This window comes from Phocoena sinus, chromosome 15 (genome assembly GCF_008692025.1).
Source record: "Phocoena sinus isolate mPhoSin1 chromosome 15, mPhoSin1.pri, whole genome shotgun sequence".
Classification (NCBI taxonomy): domain Eukaryota; kingdom Metazoa; phylum Chordata; class Mammalia; order Artiodactyla; family Phocoenidae; genus Phocoena; species Phocoena sinus.
In genome coordinates this window covers 18659257-18686434 of record NC_045777.1, presented here as the reverse complement: position 1 = coordinate 18686434, position 27178 = coordinate 18659257, and the positions used below count along the sequence as shown (strand labels likewise).

Here is a 27178-nt window from a genome sequence, read left to right as displayed (position 1 = left end):
CGGCCGAGCTCCATCCTCAGAAATAGGGCAACCCCCTCTGCCTCACCTCTCCCACATCTCGTGTGGAGGAGACCCCTGGGGTCTGTCAAAGCGTCTCTAAAAGCACTGGTGCTAGGGACACCCCCCCCCCCCCCGGCCGAGTGTGCGCGATGCTCACCAAAGCCTATCAAGTTCACTGCTGTCTCCCAGCCCAGCCCAGCCCAGCCCAGCCCAGCCCAGCCGGAAGCCACGGCCACCAGAGGAAGTCCAGGCCAGCACAGCTCTCCTCTAGCCCATCCTCACTGGACTGTCTACATTGCCCAGGACTCGCTGATTTCCCCCACAACAGAGTTCCAAGAGCAATGTATACATGTCATTCCACACGTGGCAGGGACCCTTCATGGCCTGGGGCAAGGTCTGGGCTGGCTCCTTCTCGGTTGGCTGGGGCCACAGGCCGATGAAGCTCCTTTCAGTTCAGTTTCTATGTCCTCAGCTTGGCTGGTGTGTACATTTTAATTTGGGTTCAAAACCTTTCCCAAGTTATCACGAGGCTAAAACCAAAGGTGGGAGTTCAGAAATAAAAAGGAAGTGGGACAACCCAGGGCAGGGTTTCCCTCTTCAGATGAAGTCACTGTCCTGGGGGGAGGGGCCGGCCTGCCTGAATCCCTGAACATCACTCGGCCCCTGGCACCAGGCCAGGCACCTACAGGGTATTTTTTGTTTTTCTGACAAGGATAAACAGAACCATCTTTTGTTCACCTAATATGTCCTCTTGGGTCTGATGACATAAAGACAACAGTGACAAAGTTAAGACCCATTTGTTGTTGCTCAGGATCTCTAATCACTGTATTCACGTCCCTGCAAAGCATATACAAATCTCAGGGTCACCTAGATTAACACTTTAAAATCCCTTCAGTACCTAAGACTTCCCTAGTTAAAAAGATCAAATATATCTGCATTTTTTATTGAGTGGCATGTAATTTGGCTATTCTTATTTCTGTTGAGTTACTTAAAGGAATCTCAACCCAATGCACCGACATTACAACACAGGGTTTTGACATACACGTGAACAAACGGCACAGTCTTTGCTCACCTTAATAAAGATCATGGTTATTTGTATTTTTGTGGCGTTCCTGAAAAATTACCTGCACCTCCGTTAAACTGCAGGTTCTTGGCGTTCCCTGGCTGTTCTACTTTAACCCAGTTTGTAGCACTTTACCTGGTGGAAGAATGAATTCCTTTCCCTCAACACTGTGTCTGGCATCTATCATATAACAGCACACAGCCCCTGCCCAAATCACACAGCTGACACAGCCAAGGTGCTACGATTATCTACAATCATCCTCAGTTTCCTGGAATGATCAGAGTTAAGCTACTCCGCCTCATTTTCAGACCAAGGCCTGTGACCTTCGCTTTTAAACAACACGGTGAGTGTGAGCAGGTCCCTTCCAGAAGCTGTAAAACCCTTAACACCCCCCCACGCGCCCTTCCTGCCTTGCGAGAACTGGCTTATCCAAAATACAAGATCCCACACACTGTACCTTGACTCTGGCAGTTCCCGTCTCTATCATAATCATCTTTACTCTCAAAATCCACGTCTTCTGCCTTGAGTTCACTCCCTTCCAGATATGTAGGGAAACCTTGTTTCCCTTCTGCACTTTCTTTCCAGGGTTCTTTCAAAAGTTCATGCTTCACCTGAAACAGCTCTGGCGGAACAGCAGTGAGCTCGCCCCCCATTGTGACATTATTGGCTTTGCTTTTGTACGGGTCTGGGTTGTAACCCTGGGGTTTCTCCACTTCAAACTGGTCATTCTCGAGGCCGTGCGTCCACCTCTCCATGTGTTTGCAGTGACACTGACAGGCTGCGGGAAGAAAAGCGCCCTGCGGTCCAGGATGCTGGCTTCTGGCCGCCAGGCTTCCTTTCTTGGCTTCGTCCACAAGAAAGCCGCTGCGGCTCTTCTCCCCTGCCATACGAGCAGTGGGCTCGGTAAGAGGCGACACCTCTGGCCTTTCCCGCGTGCCTGCGGCCAGGTCTAGGTTTTCCTCCTCATTTTCCTCCTCTTCGTCCTCCTCATCACTGTGGTTCTGACCCAAAATCAATTTACTTTCTAAACTTTTGCATTCTAATAAATCAATTAACTGCTGATCTGATGACAGGTTTCTTTTGGAGTCATAGACACTCAGATTGCACATGTCAACAAACCCGCTCTCATTTCCTTGGTCCAAGGAAGGGGAGGCTATGCATTTGGTTTCCAGCTGCCCAAGGCTTTCAGGTCTCTGCCCTGCCTCGCTGCAGCAGAGTTCCCCTTCCTGTGAAAGAGACACCAGCAAATGTTTTCCATTTTTAATGTTCATTTGAGCTACTCCTGCTTCTAATGTATCCATAAAAGAGGGGCCTGAGGCTATTTCTGCCTCGTGGCCACCAGGCTGGAAGCTGCCATCTCTGCTTGTTGCGAGAGCCACGGCATCTTGTCTGGACTTGGTATTGGTACCTGGGCTCTCCTGAAAAGAGACTGGCTCCTGGCTTAGTGCTTTCTTACCATACATCATGCTCTCCAAGGACTCAGGCAGCAGACTCTCATCATGCGTGATGGAAATGACATCCTGCACTTTAGAAATAAAGTTTTCACAAGTCATGTCAGATAAGCTGCCCCGAGGTGGACCAAGATGATCATCCCTACCTTCTATTTTCACTAGATTCTCAGGTTCATTTTCAAGGGACTCGGAAGTCCTGCTCATCTGAGTGTATGCAAGAGACTCATACAGTTTGGAGTTGGTCTGGTAAAGGCAACAGAGACTCCCTGGAGCCTGGGGGTCGGTTCTTTTGTGTTGGGCATAGTTTCTGTAGGCGTCCAGGAAGGACAGCTGGGGGTCGGTCATGATGTAGTAGTCGGTGCGGTTCAGCCCGTGCTTGGCAGTGCCGACCAACAGGTCCCGATCGTGCTTTCCACACTCCCACCAGACGGGGAGGGAGAGGCTGGGCCTGCAGAGCTGAAGGCGCTCGTGCAGCTGAGGACACTGCAGCACTTGCTCCCGGACCTTCCGCAACAGTTCAATGCGGTACAGGGTTCTCGCGGCCCGCTCTTCAGTGATGGGTTCAACGCAGATGCTGGGATCTGGGGGGCCTGCAAAGGGGAACACAGAGCCTGTCACTTAAGGTGGCCCTTGGACACTTCCTGCCCACCTGAGCACCTGCATCTTTGATCTTATAATTTGAGTCCCTGGGTCCTCAGCAAGGCAGGGCCTTAGTGGCCCCACTAAACTGAAAAGCTGAAAGAGAAGGGAAGGTTTTTATGAAACACGGACAGACCACTGAAGGTGAAAGAAGAGCCTGAAAACTCCAGTTCGGGAAATATTAGTTCCCGGTCAATAAGGAGGACTAGGTACCTTCTAACTAGGTACTTTATGGCTGTTATTTAGTTCTTCCAAGAACTCTATGCTATACCATCGTTATCCTCATGTAAGGATGAGGAAGGAGGCTCAGATAAGCTAACTTGCTCAAGGTGGCAGAACCAGGACTCCAGTCCAAGTCTTATCAGCATGACTCCAAGGTCCAGATCCTTCCGATCTGTGCAGCTCCCTGGCTTTAAAGAAAACAGCCTAAGTGTGCCACACGCGGGCAGAACGTGGGGTGTCTGTACATGCTGCCGCCAGCCCAGAACCCACACTGAATAGGCTCAACATTTGTTTCAGTTTTCCCAGAATACAGTCATACGGTCCAGAGCAAGTTAATCTATGAGTACGAGACTGCAGAGGGACAAGGAGGAAGCTGCTGCAAATTCCAACCAGGAAGAAATTTCTTAGAAAAGGTCTCTAGTGGAGCCTAGGGAGTTTAAATGACGGCCACTAGTTTTCCACAGCTACAAGTCAACGCATGAGAAAACATTTAAGATTTAATCTAAGGAAAGTGCAAAGCTCATAGTAGGATAATTCTCTATGAGACTTGAAAAAAAAAGCATACTTTGGAAAAGGTAATTAATAGTAGTTTCTTAATATTTCTGTGACATTTTAATCCGAATTTCAATTTTCGTTGGAATCACATCATTTTGGGAGAGAGATTTTATTTTATGAGGGTGGACCCGATTAGAAGTCCATGGATTTGTGAAAACCCACTGGTCTTTACCTGAATTCTTCACGTCGGCTCTGCGTCTATAGTTATACCTAACTCTGTACCTTGAAAATAAGCACGTTCTCTCCTTGTCCCACCTGGGATATAGTGACAGAGAGTGTCCTCACCACCATCCTTCCAGGCTGGCAGACGACAGACGTGGCGGCACATGGCCACGAAGCTATGGAAATAGTGCTCCAGGCTCTCGTCCGACTTCTTGTCCAAACGGGAAATGATGCGAAACTGCGTCCAGTCAAAGGTTTTCTTTTCTTGATCATAAACGACACCAAAGGAAGACACTGTTCTGTAGAAGTCGGCTTGCTCTCTCCTAGTCCACCTAGAGAGGGAATCAGAAGGAGAGTAAGCTGTTTTCTTTCTTGGTTTTTTTTTTTCAGTTAAAAAAGGCCAACAACTATTTACTGAGCACCTACTTGGGAGAGCCCAGGAAGTCAAGAGAGCAGGCAGAGCGGGTCTATTTTACTGTTTATTTTTATTCAGGTTGACTTGGGTGGAGGGGCTTATAACACAGCAGCCCCTCAGCCTCTACCACCACCTTCAAATCATGTGTGCGTACTTGAGATCTTACTTCACCAATTTTATTTTATTCTCATTATTATTTTTGGCCGTACTGCACAGCATTTTTGGCCATCCTGAGCAGCGGGATCTTAGTTCCCTGACCAGGGATTGAACCTGAGCCCCCTGCAGTGGAAGCATGGAGTCCTAACCACTGGACCACCAGGGAAGTCCCCTTGATTCATTAATTTTACAAACTACCTAGTTCATTTCCTCTTGTGGGAGATAAAGATTTTAATTTAAAAGCACTCTATATGCTTAAACATTCTGCCGTACGACAACAGAGAATCACAGAATCCTAGAGGGACCTTTCAAGCCCTTAAATTCACTTCCTTCATTTTACAGAGGGAGAAACTGGTCCACAGCAGGGAGGAGACTCCCTCAGCCACCCACCTCCCTGACTCCCATCTCACACTGGCTTCCTTCCTGGTCTTACGTAGGCAGGTTGCCCACAACGATAATCTTTCCTAGGACACGAAGGTTCTCTAGATTTTATATCCTGCAGGATTAAGATAATGACTTAAGGAAAATGGATTATTATATACCACTGTAGTCTTCACCAGGGGCTCTTGGGCACGGTACGCAGCTAGGAGAGGGGTGAGAGGGTCAGTGGAAGAGTGAGAAGCAGGGAAGAAGGGGCTCTGGTTCTCTCTTAGGAGCTAGATGGGAGAAATCTACTCCCTGAATTACCAAATTTCATAAAGCCAGGAGTATACAGAAGTATCAATAATTGAATTCACTATGTGGCATTCTTTCAATTCACTGGATGTTACATCAAAAGGACGGAGAGATATAAAGACTCAAAGAACAGCAGCTCTGTTGATTTGCTCTCCTGGCATCGTTCTTAGCCTGTGCTGGCCTTGGGCAGCCATTTTTACCTTAATTCTCAGATGGGCAAGTAACTCCTTCCTTCTGGGCTGGCATTTTATGGTACTTATTGTTCTCAAAGGCTTGATAAGGACTGTTGGCTACAATAAGACAACTTCAGTGCACACTATTCACTTTGCTGCTGAACGAATATCATCTGATACATGCTAGTGTGGTGTTTAAATCACATCCCCAGAGACCGGGGTCCAACTTAGGGAAGAGGGTAAGGTTGGAAAATCACACAAGTCTGGGAACTGTGAACAGAGGGTGTCCTAGATATCACCAGACTCCCCAGTCAGCACGAAAACACCACTGCAGTTGGAGGCTGGATTTAATTCACTCTAGAGACAACCTGACTCCATATGAGAACACTGGACACACCTGCCCTCCAGCTGTTGGGTTCCCTTTGTCACCTTTACCCATTGGGCAGCTCAGTACGCCCTTTTGGCCACTGGCTTTTACCTCTTTTGGGCTTCCTTGTTGATGAGATCCATCTCTGAGGACCTCCGGAACATCTCTTCCTGGACCCAGTATCCCTGGTTTCCTGGTCCCAGGATTTCAGGTCGGCAGAGCTCCTTGCGGTTACAGCGCTGGTAAATGGTGACCAGGCGTCGGAGACGAGCTGTGAGTGCAGACGAAACTGGCCAGGGTGATTTGTCTGGGTCGGAGCCATCCTGGGCTTCAAACATCAGTGAGGATATTAGTATTTACAAACAGAACTAAAACAAAGGCCACTGGGTTTTTTGGTGGTTGTCCTTCCCTTTCGTTTAAAGAAAACTAAAGCTGACTTAGTAACTTAGTGGAAGTAGCTGCTGTTCAGCAGTCAGCTCGGGAGCTAGGCACAGTGGGAAGGGCTGCAACTGCACTTCAGAAGCAGCTTTAGGTACGGTGGGTTCTGCTCTCTCTTCAGTACAAACGTGCCTGTCTGTGGGGGCAGAACCGACTCAAGGGCCTTGCTCTAAGGCATTGGCTTAAGAGGATGCTCTGTGGCCGTCTCCATTTAGAACTAAGGGCTTCTGTGTAGCTGGGCCTTCCAAACATCAAAGCCTCCGTTAAGTTTGAATTCAGAAAAACAAACAAAAGAACAAACCAAATACCCCTAACTTTTCTCAAAAGAAAAAAAAAAAAAATCACTGAAACCACGATTCCTTTTTATCTCTCAGACTCCACCCTGACTTCATTTCACTGCTGAATTCAGTGCCAGGTGGAGAAAGCTGGCCAGAACCACATTAACGCTCCCTGTGTGACTCCCGCAGAGTTTGACGAAGGTCAACTTAATTGGCTTTTAAAAAGAGCCTCCTTAAAAAACAGCATTTTTTTCCTTTTTATTACACATGAACTCCAGGATAACTACAAACAGGGACCTTACTTTTCTTTGCCTTCAGAAGGACACAGTCTCACCTGCCCGGCTGTCATCCTTCTTTTCACCAAAAATGCCATCACCTCCATCACTGGAACTCTCCTAGGGATAAATGAAGTCATGCCGTCAGCACAACTGCAGCTCTGAAGAGACCAACTCAGAAACCCAGTCCCTACACAGAAGGAGTAAAGATGCACAAGAGACATCCCCTGCCCAAGAGCATCTCAAAGATCAAGGTGGTCCCTGATGAATGAAGCTTACTTATGCACAGAGTCTTAAAAGAGCCAGAAAGCAGTTTATTTAAAATAAGCATTTTCCCCCCTGGAATTGTGTGGAATGATTCTGCCCGTAGAGAATTAGCTTTAAGAATGATGAACTGGCATGCTCCCCTGGCAACTACATTTTACACGCACTCTTTTAGTTGAGAATTAAATATTTGCTTTAGTATCATCACTTGCAGTCTAATACTGTCATTTCACAAAGCATGTGCCTGCATTTTTGGATTTCTGCTGTGAAAAACTGTCATGCTCATGTTCATTATGCTTCATTTACTTCACAGCAATAGACGCTATTTTCCTAAAACATGACTGCTCCAGACAGGAGACCTGATGGCACAAACCTCCAGGAATTTAAAATTAAAATCATGATCTGAGGCTCAGAATCTGAAGTAATATCACAGGCACAGAGCTTATCCAAGTTGGAGTATATGTCAACCTGGCTCTAATGGATTCCTTTACGAAGCCTTTCTTGGTCCCAGGAATGGAACTTCAGAGGCTCCTTATACACAAAGCATGTGGGAGTTTGGGTGTGGGCGAAGAGACAGTGCGAGTCTTCAACTTACTCCATTTTTAACACAAAAACTTACTTTTTTTTTTTTTTTAACTGAAGTAAAGTTGACTTGCGACATCATATTAGTTTCAGGTGTAAAACAGTGATTCGGTATCTTTATACAGTAAGAAATGATCACCACCATGGGTGTACTTTCTGTCACCACACAAAGTTATCCTAATATTATTGACTACATTCCCGATGCAGTACATCACATCCCTGTGACTTATTTATTTTGTAACTGGAAGTCTGTACTTCTTAATCCCCTTCACCCATTTTCCCACCTATCTTATTGTTTTTCTTTTATTTTTTTTAAAAACTAACTTTACTTTTTTATTTATTTTTTTTTACAAACTTATGTATTTTATTTATTTATTTTTGGCTGCTTTGGTTCTTCGTTGCTGTGCATGGCTTTCTCTAGTTGCGGTGAGCAGGGGCTACTTTTTGTTGCCGTGAGTGGAATTCTCATTGTGGTGGCTTCTCTTGTTGCGAAGCACGGGTTCTAGGCACGCGGGCTTCAGGAGTTGCGGCACATGGGCTCAGTAGTTGTGGCGCACGGGCTTAGTTGCTCCGCAGCACGTGGGACCTTCCCGGACCAGGGCTCGAACCCGTGTCCCCTGCATTGGCAGGCAGACTCTCAACCACTGTGCCACCAGGGAAGCCCTCTTACTGTTTTTCTGACTTGCGTCTTTTGACGTGAATGACAGGCGAGAATAACCCCAGGATTCATGACTTCGGCCATGGTGGAGCACAGGGTCAGATTCTGTCAGAATAAGGGTCAGCAATCTGCAGCCTGTAGATTGTTTTTGTGTGGCCCTTAAGCTAAGAATGGTTTTTAAGGGAAGAAGAAGAGGAGGAGGAGGAAGGAAGGGAGGGGCAGGAGGGGGAGAAAGAGAAGGAGGTGAAGAAGATGTGACTCTACTGGCCCCCAGGCCTAAGATATTTACTGTCTGGTCCTTTACAGAAAACAGGGACACAGCCCAGGAGAGCAGCACCTCGGTTCAGGAGGGATGGACACACACCTATGACTGGCAATAGTTAAAATTCAAACCGCTCTCTTAGGCCCCTAATACCGGGGAAGGACCTGAGAAAGGCAGAGGGGCAGGGGTTCATTTCCTGAATGCATTTCTTTCTTACTAGAGTAGTGGTAATAGCTGACGTTCCGAGAACTACGTGTTACTGTGCAAAACCCTTTCCACGGCTTATCTCCTTTGGTCATCAGCACTGCTTCCCCAGGTAGAAAGTATTACTATCCTTATTTTACAGAGGCAGAAAACAAGCCCTAGAAAGTTCTTTAAGTTGCCAAGGGGCAGAGCTGGGTTTCAAACACGGTAGTCTGATGAGAACCTATACTGTAACCAATGAGCTGCCCAAAACAGAACAAAGAGAGAGTCCCGGCTGAAAATCTGATTTAGAGAGTGCAACATATTGAGAATTGGAGAACACTAGTTTAATCTCTCTTCTTTGCACCTGTAATACCAGTGAAGAGAAGGAACTTCAAGCTGATCTACTGCACCATTCTGGAGTGACACTTAAATATGCCAAAGCAGCCTTTCCCACTAGTTAGGTAGTTAAAAAGCAAGCAAAAACCAACAACCAGGCCTTCCATCCTTCCTGCCATAGAGAACATTTTTGGGTATTCTTAGAGCACCCGTGAAGACCCTTAGAATGCTGAAAGTTGTAATTATAGACACTTCTAGACTGAGAAGTGCCGTACAGACTATGAGATGTGGGGTCAGGCGCCAGGGCTACCACGCTCCTTATTACGACGGATGTGTGGCTGCCGTGGGCACCAACTCCACAGGGGTAGCTCCGGGCTTGGTGTGAGGCAGGCACACCTGCCATGCAGGCTTCCTTTCCACCCTCCCTAACAGTTTCTGTTGGCCTTAGGCAAACCCTCAAGTAAGGAAAGATTCTGGAAGCCGTAAGTGCCTTTCTGTCTCCTGCCCTCTCTTGATGGCAGGTCCCCTCCCTATCACTGACAGAAAGGAGAAGACCTGGCTTAGCAGCAGCCGAAGTGAAAAAGATGTCATAATCTTGTGGTCACATAACCAATTTAATGTGAGTGTGACAGACCGGTATCGCAGGGAGCACATGGAAAGCCCTGCCTCTGAAGTCTGCATGTGAACATGTAGTATCCTAGTTTCTGCCTCTGTGAATCAATCTGAAAGAAATATTCATCTCAGAAAAAGTATGAATCAATCATTTCCAGGGGCAGGGTCCCAGAGAGTGCTGACAAGTAAGACTGTCAAAGTAAGGGCAACAGGTTAGTTCCAACCTGCAGTTTCTCCATCTCGAGCACGCCTGCGTTTGGAGTCCGACAGTCCACTGCTCTCTGGCCTTGGGCAAGGTGTTTCGACCTCTCTCAACCTCATTTCTTCATTTGCAAAATGGAGACAACAGTACTTTACGGGTGATCGTGGGGCACATATGAGTTGATTATGCAAAGCGTTTAACCAAATGCTGGCACAAAGCAAATGCCCGACGTACGGCAGCCGGCACCGAGGAGATACCCACGTACAGGCCCAACTGCTAGAGGATCCTTCAGCGTTTCTATCTTTCAGTTGAAGTGTGCTCTCTAAGGATAGCTTCATGACACAGTGGCAAACAGCAGCAATAACAACAGCAGTCTACAGGTAAGTAAATGGCCAGATACTATACTGAGTACTTCATGTGCGTTTTTCATTTATTCATTCTAAATGACTAAATGACCCTTTTTAGACAGAAGGAAATTGTAGAATGAGAGGTTGATAATCTTATCTAATACTACATATAGTTATTAAGTGGTGAAGATGGAATTCAAACCTAGAAGGCCTGACCCCAGACGAGGAGCTCTAACCGCTCGGGTGTATTGCCTCCGGTGGCTGAAGACACACCTGGTTGAATCAAATGCACTGTCAGTCACTAAGAGTAACTTAGTTTCCCGCGTGACACTTCTCCGCCGAGGATGCAGGGCTGTTTCCTGATCTGAGAACAGCAGATCCCCCTTGCCTGTGGCTGCTCCTCCAGGCCCGGCTGCGTCCCCTCTTTGGTCTGGGTGTGGGTGCAGGCAGTGGCGCGGCAGCACAGACCTGCAGACCCAGGGAATTTCCTCTAAGCCCTTACAAAACTCCAGGGCCAAAAGAGCGGCGATGAGCTGCCTTCCTACATTTGTTTGCCAGGAACTGCGCTGGGTTCAGGAGCTCTGACAGTGGGAAGGATGCAGTCCTTATCCTTCTAGAGCCCACATTCTGGCCATTACAAGAGACATAAAATACTGGCCATGTAGTGTGATGAGTGCTCCTAAACACAGTGGGAAAACCAGAAAGGGTCACCAACTCTGCATGGCCCAAATCAGGTAAGGGAAGGACATCTGAGAGGTGACTTTTGAGCACAGGAGTTCGCCAGGAGAATATAAGAACTCTTTGTGTCGAGGTAACAGGATGCGTGAAGGCGCAGTTAAAAAAAAATCCCACAACAGTTTTCATTTTGCAGAAAAATCAAGCATCCTACTACCTTCATAAATTTCATGTAGAAAGTAGATACACATCAAATGTCATTAACACAAAATTCAAGGATTTTATAATGGAAAGACTGCAGGATTTAGAAAAAGATGTGAGCAGGCAGACACTGCTCTTGAGGAGTATGACTTTTTTTTGCAGCTCATTAAAACTATTTGAGCTTCCCCCGTCTAGAATGGGGATAAGAACAACGCCTAACTGAAGGGGAAACGTGCTTTGTAAGCGTGGAAGTAAGTGTGGAAGTACTCCATCTACATTCAAATATCTCTATTTGAGTTCAGAGACCCCTCGAACTCTCAACTCATAAGAATAGAGTCATTGTTCAGTTCCTCATTGAACTTTTCTTATAGTGGGATTTGACCATTTTAGGCATTAAGTTTCCCTGCAGGAGTTTCTTCCTAGTTCACTGCGCATATGAACTCACCCTCCTTTTACAGAGAGCACCTGCTGTAGGAAGTGCTGCAGAGCGAGGACAAGACTGCTGGTTAGAACACAAGGGCTACACCAGGTAGAGCTGGGCCGCTACTTATTACTATCTCAGTTAAAGGAGATGGTAACCTCCCTGCATACTAGGTTTGATAGAGAACGATTTCCTTTACCATTCTAGGCTCTAGACCATCCCAAACACAAGTAAACTTTTTGACTCAGTGCTTTAGAAGGCATGTCCACTGACTCTAGCTGCAACTGTTTACCAATCAAAAGCTCTACTGGTATTAAAGAGAAAGGGTGGGGGAAGGGAGTAGACTAATCATCTCACATGTCCCTCTAACATTCTGTGGTTCTCCAACTGCCACGTTTGAAGAGGACAACAGCACAGTGAGCTCTGGAAGGCACAAGAGTAGCGAGGGGTCTGGAGACATCATGATAAGAAGAAAGAGGAATTAAGGATACTTCACCTGAAAAGAGACTTAAAGAGATTACGGTAGCTAGGTTGGTCTCAAAATTTTTTAGTCTTATCAGAGAGGAAAGTAAGAACAGTTTTGCTCTTTGCAGGACCAGAAGAAAACTAGACAGAGTCCATGGAACCAACTGGGAGTCAGATTTCTGGGTCAGAATAAGGAAATACCACCCAACAATGAAATGGGCTTCCTTGGAAGATAGCACATTCCCCCGTTCCCTTCACGGATTCCTGGAAGCACCTACACCTGCCTGGTATGACCCCACAGCGATGTCGTAGAAGGGATGGAACACTGAGACCATGCAGACATGCGTTAGGGTCCTTGCAATGCTGAGATTCTCCCATCTACCAACCAGGCCCCCTCCTATGCCCAGGTCTGTTTAATTCAGATGAATTAACTTAGTGATGGATGATACGCTCTTTGGGCTTCCTTAACCTGCTGATCTGCCTGAGAACAGAACTGGGAGAAGGAAACACCCAACCAGTGTCTTCAGTACAAGGGCCGGGGTGTGGGGAGCAGGCTTGGTTCAGATGTTGGCTGTTCCTCTACGTTTGTCATTCTAGCACATGGACTAGAAGTCAATCTTAATCTGTTTATAATCTGTTCACCTCAAAATCTGGGAAAGGCACTTCCCATTCCTTCTGCTTTTGGTTATATTCTATAGCCCAGGTTTTAGGGATCTGAAGAGCAAAATAAATAATACAGGCATTACTTTCATAAATGAATTAAAAAAAAAGGAGTCCCAGAGGAGTTTAACCATACTATAAGGAAACTTGAGTTATTTTACCAATTCTGCCACAACTCCCACGTCAGTGCCCAGATCTCTCCAAGACTGAAGTAAGCATGAGTTAAGCATAATTCACTTTACCATGAACAGCTTTCAGAGCTGGGTCTGGCCTGCGGTTGGTCTGGGGGCTGCCTCTTCATAGAGGATGCTGCTGGGAGAAGGGGTGTGTACGTACAGCTAAAACACTTCCTACTCTCTTGACTATGAAAAGAATATTTGATCAGAAAAAAAAAAAAGCCAGAATATCTAGAGAATATCTAGTTTGAACGCTATCATCTAGTAGCTGTGAGAATCTGGCAACGTCCTTTAACTTCCTGAGCCTGAATTTCCCCAGCTCTCACATGAGGGCAACAACACCTGAAGCTCTTACTTCACATGGCTGAGGTGAGGATCAACTGAAACAGATGGGAAAAGTGCTTTGGAAAGAGTAAACTTCCATATGAATTTAAGGTACTATTTTCATTTCTTTGGTACTCAAGTTATTTCCATGGGAAAACACATCCTACATTCCAGACAAAGGAAGTAACTGTAGAAGCTAGGCAGAGCTTCTACCAGAATGGCAGAGCTCAGATTTTAATTGTCAAGACCAAACCCAACTTCCTTCAGGTCCAGGGTCTGAAGCTTCATGCTGATTTGCTTCAATCTACTGCTTCGCAAACCTCAAGGAGATATGGAAACATATCTTCAAAAAATAATTATTTCTTACTTTGGGAAAGTGATGTCATTGTTACTCTTACAGTAATCAGAGCTGATGGAAACCAAGGTAAATACCATTCTCCAAACTAGAACCAAAAGAAGAGAATTGAAAACTTTTGGTTGGTGATCAGGAGGAGAAGAAAGATTATTCTGGTAATGGAGTCAGGCGAGGACGATGCTACAGTAACCTCTGGGATACGGAACCCATGAAATTCTAACAGATTTATTTGCTCCACTGAAAGCCAGAGAAAATGTGATCAAATAGTGCTGAGGCCCTAGTAAGGTTTTGGTCTGCTTATGCAAAGCCCTAGAAACTCATCTGTAAAATGCAATATAGACTTCTGCTTCTGGGAATATGCATATTTCCCTATTCCACACAATATTTACAACTAAAACCCCTGGACATTATATATGAAACAAACCTAAGAAAACTCTGAAAAGGGAAGAGAAGGCAGACCAACCAGGGACTTTGGGACACATGGGATGACACAGTGGTGAGTTTCCTGGGTTTTCTTTTTTGCCTTATATATCCTAGATCTGGAGGTAAAGAAGCTGGCTATCTGGAAATGACAAAGGGTACAGACAAAAAAAGCCCCAACAAAAGCCTGCTCTCTCTAGTGAAGGACTAGGAAAAGGGCAAGCTAGGAATGGACAAAATGTTAAGACAAGATGTGCTACACTTCAGCTCAGCATCACAGAAAACACTTCTGCTCACCACATCCATGCCGGCAAAGGCTGAGTGGGCCTCTAGAGTCTAAAGGTGGACTCTAGACTTCCACCTTTGCCAGGCTGTAACAGAGCTCCCCATTCCCCTGCTGGGTGGTGTCAAAAAGCCAAGAAGGGAGCTGGGACTTTTATCCCTGTTAGGTGGTAATAAGGTCCTCAACACCCATGGTGTCAGCAAAGACCATGTGGAGATCTAAACTTCCATTCCTGCCCAACAGTAATGAGAAACACCCCTGCCTTGGGTATCTTCAGGGGCTGACTGGGAACATTAACTTCTACTCCCACCAAGCAGTAAAAAGGTGGTGTACTCTGCTACCCACCCCGCCCCGTTCCCCTGCAAAGAGGTGTCAGAGGCAATCAGTTACAACAGAAATTTTAAATAAGATCCCGAGTTTCACAATGTAATACCCCAAATGTTCAGGTTTCAATCAAAAATCACTTATCACATCAAGAACCAGGAAGATCTCCAACTGAATGGGAAAAGACAATCAACAGACGCTAACACTGAAATGACAGATATCTTAGAATTATCTGACATAATAATTTAAAGTAGTCCTCAATGAGGAATTCTGAACATACTTGCCACAAATGATAACGCAAAATCTCAGCAAAGAAAAAGAAGATCTCAGCAAAGAAAGAGAGATCCAAAGAAGAACCAAAGGGAAATTTTGGATTTGAAAAATACAATAATAAAATGAACCAGACCAAACAAAAACAAAAACACAATGGACAGGCTCAACAGCGAATGGAGGAGAAAGAGAAAAGAATCAGTGAGCTCTAAGAGAGAAAAATATAAAGTACCCAGTGTGACCAACAGAGAGAAACAGATTAAAAAAAAAACATTAAACAGGGAATTCCCTGGTGGTCCAGTGGTTAGGACTTGGTGCTTCCACTGCTGTGGCCCAGGTCCGATCCCCAGGTGGGGAACTAGGATCCTGCAAGCCATGAGGCACAGCCAAAATAAAACAAAACAAAACAAAACAAAAACAGAACCTCAGGGACCAGTGGGACTATAACAAAAGATTTAACATTCATACCATCAGAGTTCCAGAAGGGGAGGAAAAAGGAATTCAAGAAATAATGGTTGAAAACTCCCCAAATCTGGTGAAAGACACAAACCTACAGATTCAAGAAGATGATAAACACCAAACAGGATAAACTCAAAGAAATCCACACACACAAAAATCACAGTTAAGCTTCTGAAAACTAAAGAAAGAAAAAAAAAATCCTGAAAGTAGCAACAGAGAAAAGACACCTTACCTAAGGGGAAAAACAACTTGAGTGACAGAAGATTTCTCATCAGAAACCAGGGAGGCCAGAAGGAAGTGGCACAACATTTTTCAAGAGCTGAAAGAAAAGAACTGTCAACCCAGAATCCTATATCCAGTGAAAATATCCTTCAGGAATGAAGGGGATATTAAGATATTCTCAGATGAAGGAAAAATAAAAGAACTGTCAACAGTAGACCTATCCTAAAAGAACAGCTAATGGAATTTCTCTCAACAGAAAGAAGAAATCTTGGGACACCAGGAAGAACAAAGTAAATAAAAATACAGTAGATGTTCCTTATCCTCTTTTATCTTCTCAATTATATTTCAGAATTGCAGCAAAAATTATAACATTGTCTGATATGATTCTAAATGTATGTAGAAGAAATATTTAAGACAATTATATTATAAAGGGACAAAACTAGAAGTAAGGACACTATACTTCACTTGAACTGGTAAAATGATGATACCAGTGGACTGTGATATATTATGTATATGTAATGAAATATCTAGAATAACCACTAAGAAACTTAAAAAAAAAACACAACAAAACATACCCAACATAGATAAATCAAAAAAGGGATCAGAAAAAAGTTTCAAATAACCCACAAGAAGTCAGGAAAAAGAAAACAGAGAATAAAAAAACAGAGAAAACAAAATGTCAGACTTAAGGCTTAATGCATCAATAATTACATTAAATGTAAGTGGCTGAATACACCAACTATAAGACAGGGTGCATTAAAAAATATAACCCGACTAAATACTGTCTACAGAAAACTCATTTCACATAGGCAGGTTGAAAGTAAAAGGATGGAAAAAGTTATATCATGCAAACGTTTATCAAAGGAAACCAGGAGTGGCTATATTAATATCAGATAAAGTACACTTCAGAGCAAAAAAAAACTATCAGACACAAGCAGGTACATTATATATTGACAGCAGAGTCAACCCACCAAGAAGACATATCCTAAACGTGTATACACCAGACAACAGAGTTGCAAAACACGTGAGGCAAAAACTGATAGAATTGAAAGGAGAAATACACAAATCCATAGTTATAGTTGGAGACTTCAATACTCCTCTCTCAACAACTAGACAGAAAATCAGCAAGAATACAGAAGAACTCAACACTATCAACTAACAGTACTGCGTTGACATTTATGCAGCGCTCTGCCCAACAAGAGCACAATACACATATTTTTCAAGTGCCCATACAACACATACCAAGAGAGACCATATCCTGGGTCACAAAAATAACTTAACAAATTTAAAACCACTGAAATAATAGAGTGTATTCTCTGAGCACAATGGAATCAAACTAGAAATAAAAACCAGAAAGATTATAGGACAATCTCCAAATACTTGGAAATTAAATAACACACGTCTGATAATCCATGGGCCAAAGAAAAAGTCTCAAGGGGAAAAAAATTAATTGAATGAAAATGAAAATACAACAAATTTTACTATTTATAATAAATAGTAAAAATCGTGGGGCCTAGCTAAAGTAATGCTGAGAGGGAAATTTATAGCACTGAATGCATACATTAAATAAGCCCAAAAGTCTCAAATCAGTAATCTAAGCTCCCACCCCAAATATCCAGAAAAAGAGGAAAATAGAGGGGCTTCCCTGGTGGCACAGTGGTTAAGAATCCGCCTGCCAATGCGGGGGACACAGGTTCGAGCCCTGGTCTGGGAAGATCCCACATGCCGCGGAGCAACTAAGCCTGTGTGCCACAACTACTGGGCCCGTATGCCACAACTACTGAAGCCTGTGTGCCTAGAGTCTGTGCTCTGCAACAAGAGAAGCCACCACAATAAGAAGCCACACACCGCAACAAAGAGTAGCCCCCGCTCACTGCAACTAGAGAAAGCCCGTGTGCAGCAACGAAGACCCAACGCAGCCAAAAAAAACCACAACACAAAACCGGAAGGAAAAGAATAATAAGGAGCAGAAATCAATGAAATTTAAAATAGAAAAGAGAAAAATCAATGAAACAAAGTTCCAATTCTTTAAAAAGATAAAGCAGACAAATTTCTAGCAAGAATAATAAGAAAAAAAGAAGACACAAATTATTAATATAAGGAATGAAACAGGGAATAGCATTATAAATTCTGCAGACATCAAAAGGATAACAAGATGATACCTCACTGTAGTTTTGATTTGCTTTTCTCTAATAATTAGTGATGTTGAGCATCTCACACCAGTCAGAATGGCCATCATCAAAAAATCTACAAACAGTAAATGCTGGAGAGGGTGTGGTGAAAGGGAACCCTCCTAAACTGTTGCTGGGAATGTAAATTGATACAGCCACTATGGAGAACAGTATGGAGATTCCTCAAAAAACTAAAAACAGAACTACCATATGACCCAGAAATCCCACACCTGGGCATATACCCAGAGAAAATTATAATTAAAAAAGATACACGCACCCCAATGTTCCTTGCAACACTATTTAAAACAGCCAGGACATGGAAGCAACCTAAATGTCCATCTACAGAGGAATGGATAAAGAAGATGTGGTACATATATACAATGGAATATTACTCAGCCATAAAAAGGAATGAAATAGTGCCATTTGCAGAGGTGTGGATAGACCTAGAGACTGTCATACAAAAGGAAGTAAGTCAGAAAGAGAAAAACAAACATTGTATATTAATGCTTATATGCGGAATCTAGAAAAATGGTACAGATTAACTTATCTGCAAAGCAGAAATAGAGACACACATGTAGAGAACAAACTTATGGATACCAAGGGTGGAGAAGGGAGGGGTAGGATGAATTGGGAGGTTGGGATTGACACATATACACTACTATGTATATAACAGATAACTAATGAGAACGAACTGTATAACACAGGGAACTCTACTCATTGCTCTGTGGTGACCTAAATGTGAAGGAAATCTAAATAAGAGGGGATACATGTATATGTATGAATTTTTCATAGTTTTCCTCCGTTCCATATTTGACTGAATCATGTCAAAAGAACTCAGAAGCCAACTTGAGGAGTTTTCCATAGGCCATATTTTAGCAGCATTAAGAAACAGGGACTTCCCTGGCAGCGCAGTGGTTTAGAATCTGCCTGCCAATGCAGGGGACATGGGTTTGAGCCCTGGTCCGGGACGATCCCACATGCTGTGGAGCAACTAAGCCTGTGCACCACAACTACTGAGCCTGCGCTCTAGAGCCCACGAGCCACAACTACTGAGCCTGTGTGCCACAACTACTTAAGCCCACGTGCCTAGAGCCCGTGCTCTGCAACAAAGAGAAGCTACCACAACGAGAAGCCCGTGCACTGCAACGAAGAGTAGCCCCCGCTCGCCGCAACTAGAGAAAGCCCGCGCACAGCGATGAAGACCTAATGCAGCCAATAAATAATAAATAAATAAATAAAAATTAGTGACAACACCAAAAGCCAGTGAAGATGAGGAGAAAGTGGATCATTCATACCTCACTGGTGGGAATGTAAAATGGTACAGCCACTGTAGAAAACAGTTTGTCAGTTTCTTGAAAATACTAAACATATAACTACTACATGACTCAGCAATTATATTCTTGGACATTTACCCCAGAGAAATGGAAATGTAAGTTCACACAAAATCTGTATGCAGATGTTTACAGAGGTACTTGCAATAGTGAAAAACTGGAAACAACCCAGATGTTTTCAATGGATGAAGGGAGAAATACTACTCGGTGATAAAAAGGAATGAATTATCATTACACACAACAATCTGGATCAATCTACAGGGAATTATGTTGAGTGACAAAAGCCAAGCCCCAAAGGTTACATACTGTATGACTCCATTTATATAATATTCTTAACATGACAGAACTACAAAAGTGGAGAATAGGTTAGTGGTTGCTAGGGATTAAAAAGGAGGTGAAGGTAGGAGGGATGCAGATGTGGCTATAAAAGGGCAACATGATGGATCTCTGTGGTGGTGGAAATGTCCTGTATCTTGATTCTGTCAATGTCAGCATCCTGCCTGTGATATTGTATCATAGTTTTGCAAGATGTCCCCCTGATGGGAAACTGGATAAAAGGTACATGGGATCACCCTATATTGTATCTTACAATTCCATCTAAAATCTACAGTCACCTCAAAAGCAAAAGTTTCATCAGAATAAAAGGGCAACGTAGTCTGTGAGTTGACAATTTTTACAATAAACTGTTGGGGAAAATGCAATGCAACTGCAGCAATGCAATCAAGTTCCCAAAGACCAATATAAAAAGATGGGGATTTCTCTCTTGATATTAAAGATAGTGTGGATTACAAACACAGCACATTTGACTCACCATTTGTTTCTGGAGGCCATCTACTTTGTCTTCCGTATTGTCTTCTTTATCTGTGTTGCCTCTAAATAAAATTTAAAAAAAAATAAAAAGCATCACACACCATCTAGAAGCTATTTTGCAACTAGGATGCTTGCATGAAAATCCCCCAGAATCACTGACCAAAGAGAATATTAGTAGATCCCTTTCCCCACAGGCCACAAAATCTCAGTTTGTCCAGTGTTACAACTTCTACGAGCAATGACTTCCACTCAAATGAGACAGCCATGCAAACTAAGAGTCCTGATGTGCTGACCCCTAGATCCCACAGTAGGATGCCATGGATGCAGAATCGCTCCTCACATTTAGCGGCCGTCACTTCCTTGAAAGGGAGCTCTGCTGCGCCTGCTGAGGAAGGACACTGCCCTCCGGACCATCAGCTGCTCGTCCCTAGATTAGCTGCCTAACATCTTCTCCCTTGTGAGCTTAACTACTGCTGATGCCTACCTGTTTTTCACGATCCCTGGTAAAATCAACTTTGAAGGATTCCTGTCTCAAATATTCTTCTCTCTGTTGTTCAGGCCCTGGGGGCAGAAGGAGCCTCCTACCTTCATTGCTTAACCACAGAAAGAACAGCCACCCCCAAAGATACCAGCTGTAAGCCACATTCGGGTACCTCCCCCAGGTGGTGTTTTCCCTGACCCCGTGTGCCCAACATTAACACCACTGGTCCTTCGGGCATTTGTTAGTATCCCTCTGAATGCGTCTTTATTATCCTCGGGGCAGAGAACGTTACGATAGCTAGGGCGTTCACCAGGAGCTAAGGACGGATGGAAAATGCATTTCATCCTTTTCTCAGCCTTAGCACATGGTTAGGGGGCCTGGCGTTGTGCACCCTCATGTCCAGGCTTGCCCATGGCCCCAGGAAATGCTACTTTTGGGGGGAAGATCAGGCCAAAAGCTTACCAAACACAAGCTAAGAGATATATGCGATGTTTTCCAAATATATACATATATGAAAACCACAGCTTTTCGCTATTTAGCTTTCCTATGAAGTTACACATTTTGGAGTTATGCCCAAAGTAATTAAAACTCGACAAAGGGGATGCTTCCATACTTTTTTGCGCACAACCCAGTGACAAGACCTGAATGCCATGGCCATCAAGCAGTGGCTCCTAAGTCCACCTTACTCATGGACCATGAAATCTTTAAATAACACTGGAATTTCATCTGAGGCACTTCAAGGTCAGGAAGCCTGAACTTGCTGTACCGCTTCTTTCTGCCAAGTATGAGAAGTTATGAGGGGTCTGAATTCTTCCTTGAGAATCCTCTGACCAGACGAGCCTGATTAAGGAGTAGGCAGGATGGTGGGCAGCTTGGGGAACTCAGGAAGGACAGGAACTGGTATTTGGTTCAAAGTGTTTGGGATTCAAGGGAAAAGCCTGAGGCATCGTAGGATGTAACCAAAGCAGCAATCCTGGAAGGCAGTTCAGGTTTAAGGGAGATGTCAGACCGTGAAGAAGAGACTATTATAGAGTGCTGGATGTATGCGGTCAGAGATTCGTGGCGCGACAAGTCACACTGTGGTTGGCCCATGAAGCGTCTCACCTTTCGGGAATGTCTGAGGTTCCATCTGTAACACCCTGCTCTGCAGAAAGGGACTTCTCGTCTGGCATCCCAACCTTCTCCAGGAAGCAAAGTGCTGGGTCTGCTCTCATGGCATTGTACCTCTCGTAACCTGATCGGGGGTAATGAGGAACAAGGAGGTCATGTCAGAACTCACAAGATCTGCCTTGCGCCCTAGACAGTCATTTTGTTTCCCTTATTAAATAAAACAAACCAAAAAAATACTGATTTAAAAATGACCGGATCCTGTAAGATTTCCTGTCAGGGGAAGATCCTTGCGCTAAAGTGGACACCTTTGAGGAAGTAGTGCTTGCCCCAAAATGAAAGCTGATGTAAATATTCTGTGCCCGTGAAGACACACAAGATACAGATACAATTCCCACTTGTTTGCATCTTTTGGAACAGCAAGGGAATCAGGCAAGCTGGTTTTGCAATGTCTTCCCCTCACCAACCCCCCAACTCTGGACACCCTATTATCTTGTCATCTCATGAACAGGCCTAGTTTTCTTATGGTCCAATTTTGTCCCATGTGTTAGAAAGGGAAGCTGAGCAAAGTAATGGATGCAAAGGATGAAATATAAAGAGGACTACTGTGATTGTCGATTGGATTAAAACAGACCCGTTCCCTCTATATTCACGAACTCAGTATGAAATCCTAATCTACTGGCCAGGGCTTTGGAACTGCCTCTCACCATATCCCCAGAGTCAAAAACAGATGGAGGATTTCTGATCCAGAACAGAGACCTCAGACAGAAGGCAAAATGATGAAAATATATCCCTTTTAATTTGATGATGCCATGCACGACAATTTGTTATTTTATTGAATCTAATGTAATCCTATAATGAGACAGGAATATTTGGTCACAGCTATTGTCATATTGAACTATTTTGGGGGAAAACTCCTTCATGATCATCAAAACCCTTTCCATGTTGCCCCTAACTAAGTCAATTTCTAACTCTGTAGTAGGTACAGAGAGACCCCATCACAGGTGATGTAAGGTGCTGTACCTAAAATGAGTACCGGCTTGGCTGCTAGTAACAGACTTGATTTTACTCTGTTGGGTATTTCCCTTCTATATTGGTTTTTGTTCTGGTATCACTGTTGATGCTATTCTAGCCCTCATGTGTAGGCAGCACCTGGTACTTTTTATCTGAGGAGCTGCAGGTGCTTTATCTTTTAATTCAAAGTGACATTTCTGCCATCTCCATGACAGGTGCTGCCTGCACGAGGCATATGGCAGGAGAAACTGGTGCCTTGTGTTCTTCTTTATTCACTTATTCCTTAGGGCAATTGTTTGATTACTGTCAGCCTCTCTCATGAGACTGCGGGCTCCCCAGCAACAGAATCTGTATCTGTTTTTACTCATCATTATACATTCAGTACCCAGCACAGGGCCTGGCACTGTACACACTCAACAAACCGCTGACTGGATGTGTCAGTTTGGCCCAGACTCTCTTCCAATAATCACTGTAGGAAGAACCATTCTCACCCTCTCCCCATGGTCTGCCTCAGCTCACATCACAACAGAAATGCCCACCATGCTCCTGCTGTCTTGAGGACGTGCCTGCCATCGTCTCTACCTGCCCCCTCCCCAGGAAAAGAGGGATGCTTTATCTCATGGCTGAGATGGTGAAACCTTCCTCCTCTGACCCTTTATCATGGAGGGAGGTTAACTGTCCATGAGGGTCCTGCCCGCACGCATGCTGTGCTGGACAGGGCCTGAAGCAGGCCGGTCCCTCCAGGTGCCTACTACCTGGGTGAGCCTCTGCTCTGCAGACTTCTTGTCATGTGCAGGCCTGAAGTCTAGACAAATTCGGCATTTCTATTTCTCAACCAGCTATGAAGCTGGAGGCGAGGAAGAGTGATTGACCCAGTTCCCTAGAAAACCCTAACAACTGTCCTGAACAGACAGTAGTAGGAGCTGTAATAGCAACATAAAGACATAAATAGAGCAACAGGTGGCGTAGGCTGCTTGCCTCTCTCCACTTAGTCTAGAAGTTCCTCTATAAGAATATGAACAGAAACACTGAAATCCATAGCTTGGCGAGTATTTCATAAATCCAGGCTGCCCGAGAGGGGCGGCCGCCATTTCTTAACGTGATCAAGAGCGGTCAACAGCATCATTCAGCACAGATTTGCTGCAGGGTCCTTCTTGCTGTAAGTGGAAGCTCCAGCCAGTTCTTCCACGGTGGTCAGCTCGGGGGTGGAACCGGGGCTTTGGTCTTCCGATCTAAGCAGGGTCGTAGCAGGCTATGTCTGGGATGGAGTAGAAGATCCACAAAACCTTGGACGATGAACAGCTGTGTATTTCTTAACAAAGAAAATGGCTGCAGCTCTACAGCTCATACTATGTCTCCAGGGCATGGAGGCAAGGCAGAGAGAGCTCCTGATAGAACCCTGAAAAGTAAACGCCAGACAGCTTGGCTCTCTGAAAATATCACATCTCCATCGGCTGCTGGGTATCTGGGAGTTTGTCACCTGGTAAGACACGCTGTGTGGGTTTGGTTATCCTGTGGAGAGGGCTGTTTCGTGGGGTGATGAGGTGTGTTACCCAGGTGAGGACAGGTCTAAGCCTAGGCGCACAGAATGTCTGCTGGGTGCTGAGCAGCCCCCCGCCAGGAGCAGGATCTGATCTGGACTACGCAAGACACCAAGGAGGATGGGCCCACGGAGCCAAGCATCGGCATTGGTCCAACCCAGCCTAGGTTTGACTCCAGTGTCACTGTCCAACTACACGGGTCTGGTCCCATCCAAGAGTGAGCCAGTCTGCATGTGTGGCTTAACACCGGTCCCCCAGCATTGGGTACAGAGGCTAAGTCTTCCCCATGTTTACAGCGTGTCTGCTAAGCTCATCACATTACACCAGGTACTTCAGGCACTGCATGCATCACCTCCCCGGCACCTGCCCCCAAGCTCTGACCCTGAATATCAGAGCTCACTCAACTGCGAGAACCTGAACGGAGTGGCTGATGCACCAACTTCAAGTCTCACAGGCGTGCTCGGGAAACACTTAGGGATTATTAACTTGCAACCCTGCGAGCTGCTTCACTGAGCAGAAGAATTTTAGATGTGGAAGTAACCTTAGATATCATCAGATTGACTCTACCATTTCTGATAAGAGACTGGTTCGTTGTGCTTCATGGAGAGGTCACATGGTTCCTCTTCTCATTTCAGAGCTGAGTTCTAGCCCTGCACTGTCCAGCAGAGGAGCCACACATGGCTAATTAAATGTGAACTAATTAAAATTACATAAAATTAAAAATACAGCTGCTCAGTTGCATTAGTGACATTTCAAGTGCTCAGCAGCCACACGCGGCGAGCGGCATCCGTAGAGGACGGCGCAGAAACGGGACACTTCCGTCACCAGTAGTAGTTCTAGTGGATAGCACTGCTTTAGCCTAACCTCAGTGATTTGAAGATTTTTCATTGAATTATAGCTGATGTACAATATTATGTTAGTTTCAGGTGTACAACAGAATAACTGGACATTTAAATACATTATGAAATGATCATCACATTTAAATACATTATGAAATGATCATCACTAAGTCTAGTAACTATCTGTCCCCACACACAAAGCTAATACAGGATTACTGACCATATTCTTTGTGACTTATTTTATAAATAGAAGTTTGTATCTCTTAATCCCCTTTACCTATTTTGCCCACCAACCCACCTCCCTCCCTTCTGGCAACCACCATGTTGCTCTCCGTATCTGTAAGCACCTGTTTTGTTTGTTCATTTGTTTTGATTTTTAGTTTCCACATATAAAGTGAGGTCATGTAGCATTTGGCTTTCTCTGCCTGACTTATTTTACTTGGCATATTACTCTCTAGGTCCATCCGTGTTGTTGCATATGGTGAGATTTCATTCTTTTTTATGCTCAAATAATATTTCATTGTATATATACACCACATCTTCTTTATCCATTCATCCATTGATGGACACTTAGGCTGCTTCCATATCTTGCCTACTGTAAATAATGATGCAATGAACATATCTTTTTGGATTAGTGTATTTGTTTTCTTTGGGTAAGTATACAGAAGTGGAGTTGCTGGACCGGATGGTAATTCCATTTTTAATTTTTTGAGGAACCTCCATACTGTTTTCATAGTGGCTGCACAATTTACAATCCTGTCAAAGTACTCAAAGGTTCCTTTTCTCCACATCCCCGTCCACACTCGTTCTTTGTTGTCCTCTGATGCTTGTGGGTCACCAACCCGGGGGTGTGGGTCCCAGGCTAGACTGCACCTCCGCCTCTCCTACGAATCTTGTTGTGGCTCCTTCTTTACGTCTCCATTTGGGGAACGTCTTTCCTGCTAGTCCTCAGGTCATTCTCAGAGACAGCTACTCTGTGAGCAGGTGTAATTTCCACGTGCCCGTGGGAGGACGTGAGCTCAGGACGTTCCTACTCTGCCATCTTGATTCTGACTCCCTTACCCCAGTGGTTTGATAAAGGGCTCTCAACAGCACCAGACCCTCCCAAAGCCTGCATCTGTAACACCAGAATCTACGTTTTGAAGGGATTCTTCATTAAAATAGGTACACGCGTGGTTGTTACCTGTAAATATTGCAGGTTGGCCTGCAAATGTTGAAGAATTCTACTCACAGGGCATGTGTTAGAAAGAGAGTTAACCTTCCAAAGGCAGAGGAATACATGACAGTGGATAGCACCAAGCACCGGTTATGCACTAAGCACTGTTCTAGGCCGCCCACATATACTGTCTCATTTAATCTTCAAACAGCTCTCCAGGTAGGTTGTCTTGATACTCTCCTCAGTGTACAGGTGAGGAACTAGGTCAGAGAAGTTTATGACTTGCCCAAGGTCACACATTTAGTCATTGGCAGAGCTGGCAGTGAAAGCCAAGTACACCTAACTCTTCCCACTTTAACCCCTGCTCTCCAGTTCAAAATTTGGCTAATTCACCTGGCAGGGAAGGTGTGTATTAGGCACACTACAGTGGACTTTCATTATTCATTTTAACAGTTGGCTGAAAGCAAGGGCAGGTAGTTAGAACAAAGCCAGAAATGAAGAAACAGGACATTTATTTGTTTTTCCAAGCTATTCAAAAACCTATCTCAGTCCCCTTTAGTCTCTAGGTTACCACATTAAAAAAGGAAAGATGTCTATGCCATCTACTATTCTTGAATTTTTATACCAATAGGGCAAAAATACATACTAGGAATATGTAGATTAGCTAGAGCGACCTTAGAATTCTGCATACATGTGACATGCTAAAACCTAACATTTCCCCATTTATTTACTGCTTTACTCAAGAAAACCCTGGGGCCTACCACGTGACAGGCACTAGGCCGGAGGCTGGGACTGTAAGAGTGAACAATCCCCACGTACAATGGTGCGGTGAGGCTGGTGAGGAAGATACACACTGAACAAAGCCTTGTGGCCACCCTTTCAAAGTGCCTCACTGATACTTGTATTTGCTATATTTTCATGACTCACACATTCATCTGGCCAAATTTCTGAGAGGACAGAGGTGAGGCTCTACTTTCTAAGAGAGACATGCAATAGGCCTATGGAATTTTTCAGGAAAGAGAAACCGTTCACTGAAATATTCACCATGTTTGAACACGCCCAATCAGAAGTGACTTGTCGGCCTCGGCATCCCACCAATCCACTGGGATCTCCACGCAGTCGATGTCGGGCAGAGGCACGTCCAGCTCCCTGTGG

At 44.6% G+C, this 27178-nt stretch overlaps 1 protein-coding gene across 1 annotated transcript in view; it reads right to left on the bottom strand.

Moving 5' to 3' along the window:
- The window catches only part of CHD6 (chromodomain helicase DNA binding protein 6), a 213826-nt gene that overhangs the window by 14558 nt on the left and 172090 nt on the right, over window positions 1–27178 (bottom strand). Inside the window, 8 exon segments of the mRNA XM_032605037.1 lie at window positions 1521–3104; window positions 4216–4424; window positions 5990–6206; window positions 6929–6989; window positions 19887–19947; window positions 21471–21600; window positions 27068–27083; window positions 27085–27172. Coding sequence (XP_032460928.1) covers window positions 1521–3104; window positions 4216–4424; window positions 5990–6206; window positions 6929–6989; window positions 19887–19947; window positions 21471–21600; window positions 27068–27083; window positions 27085–27172 — 2366 coding nt within the window.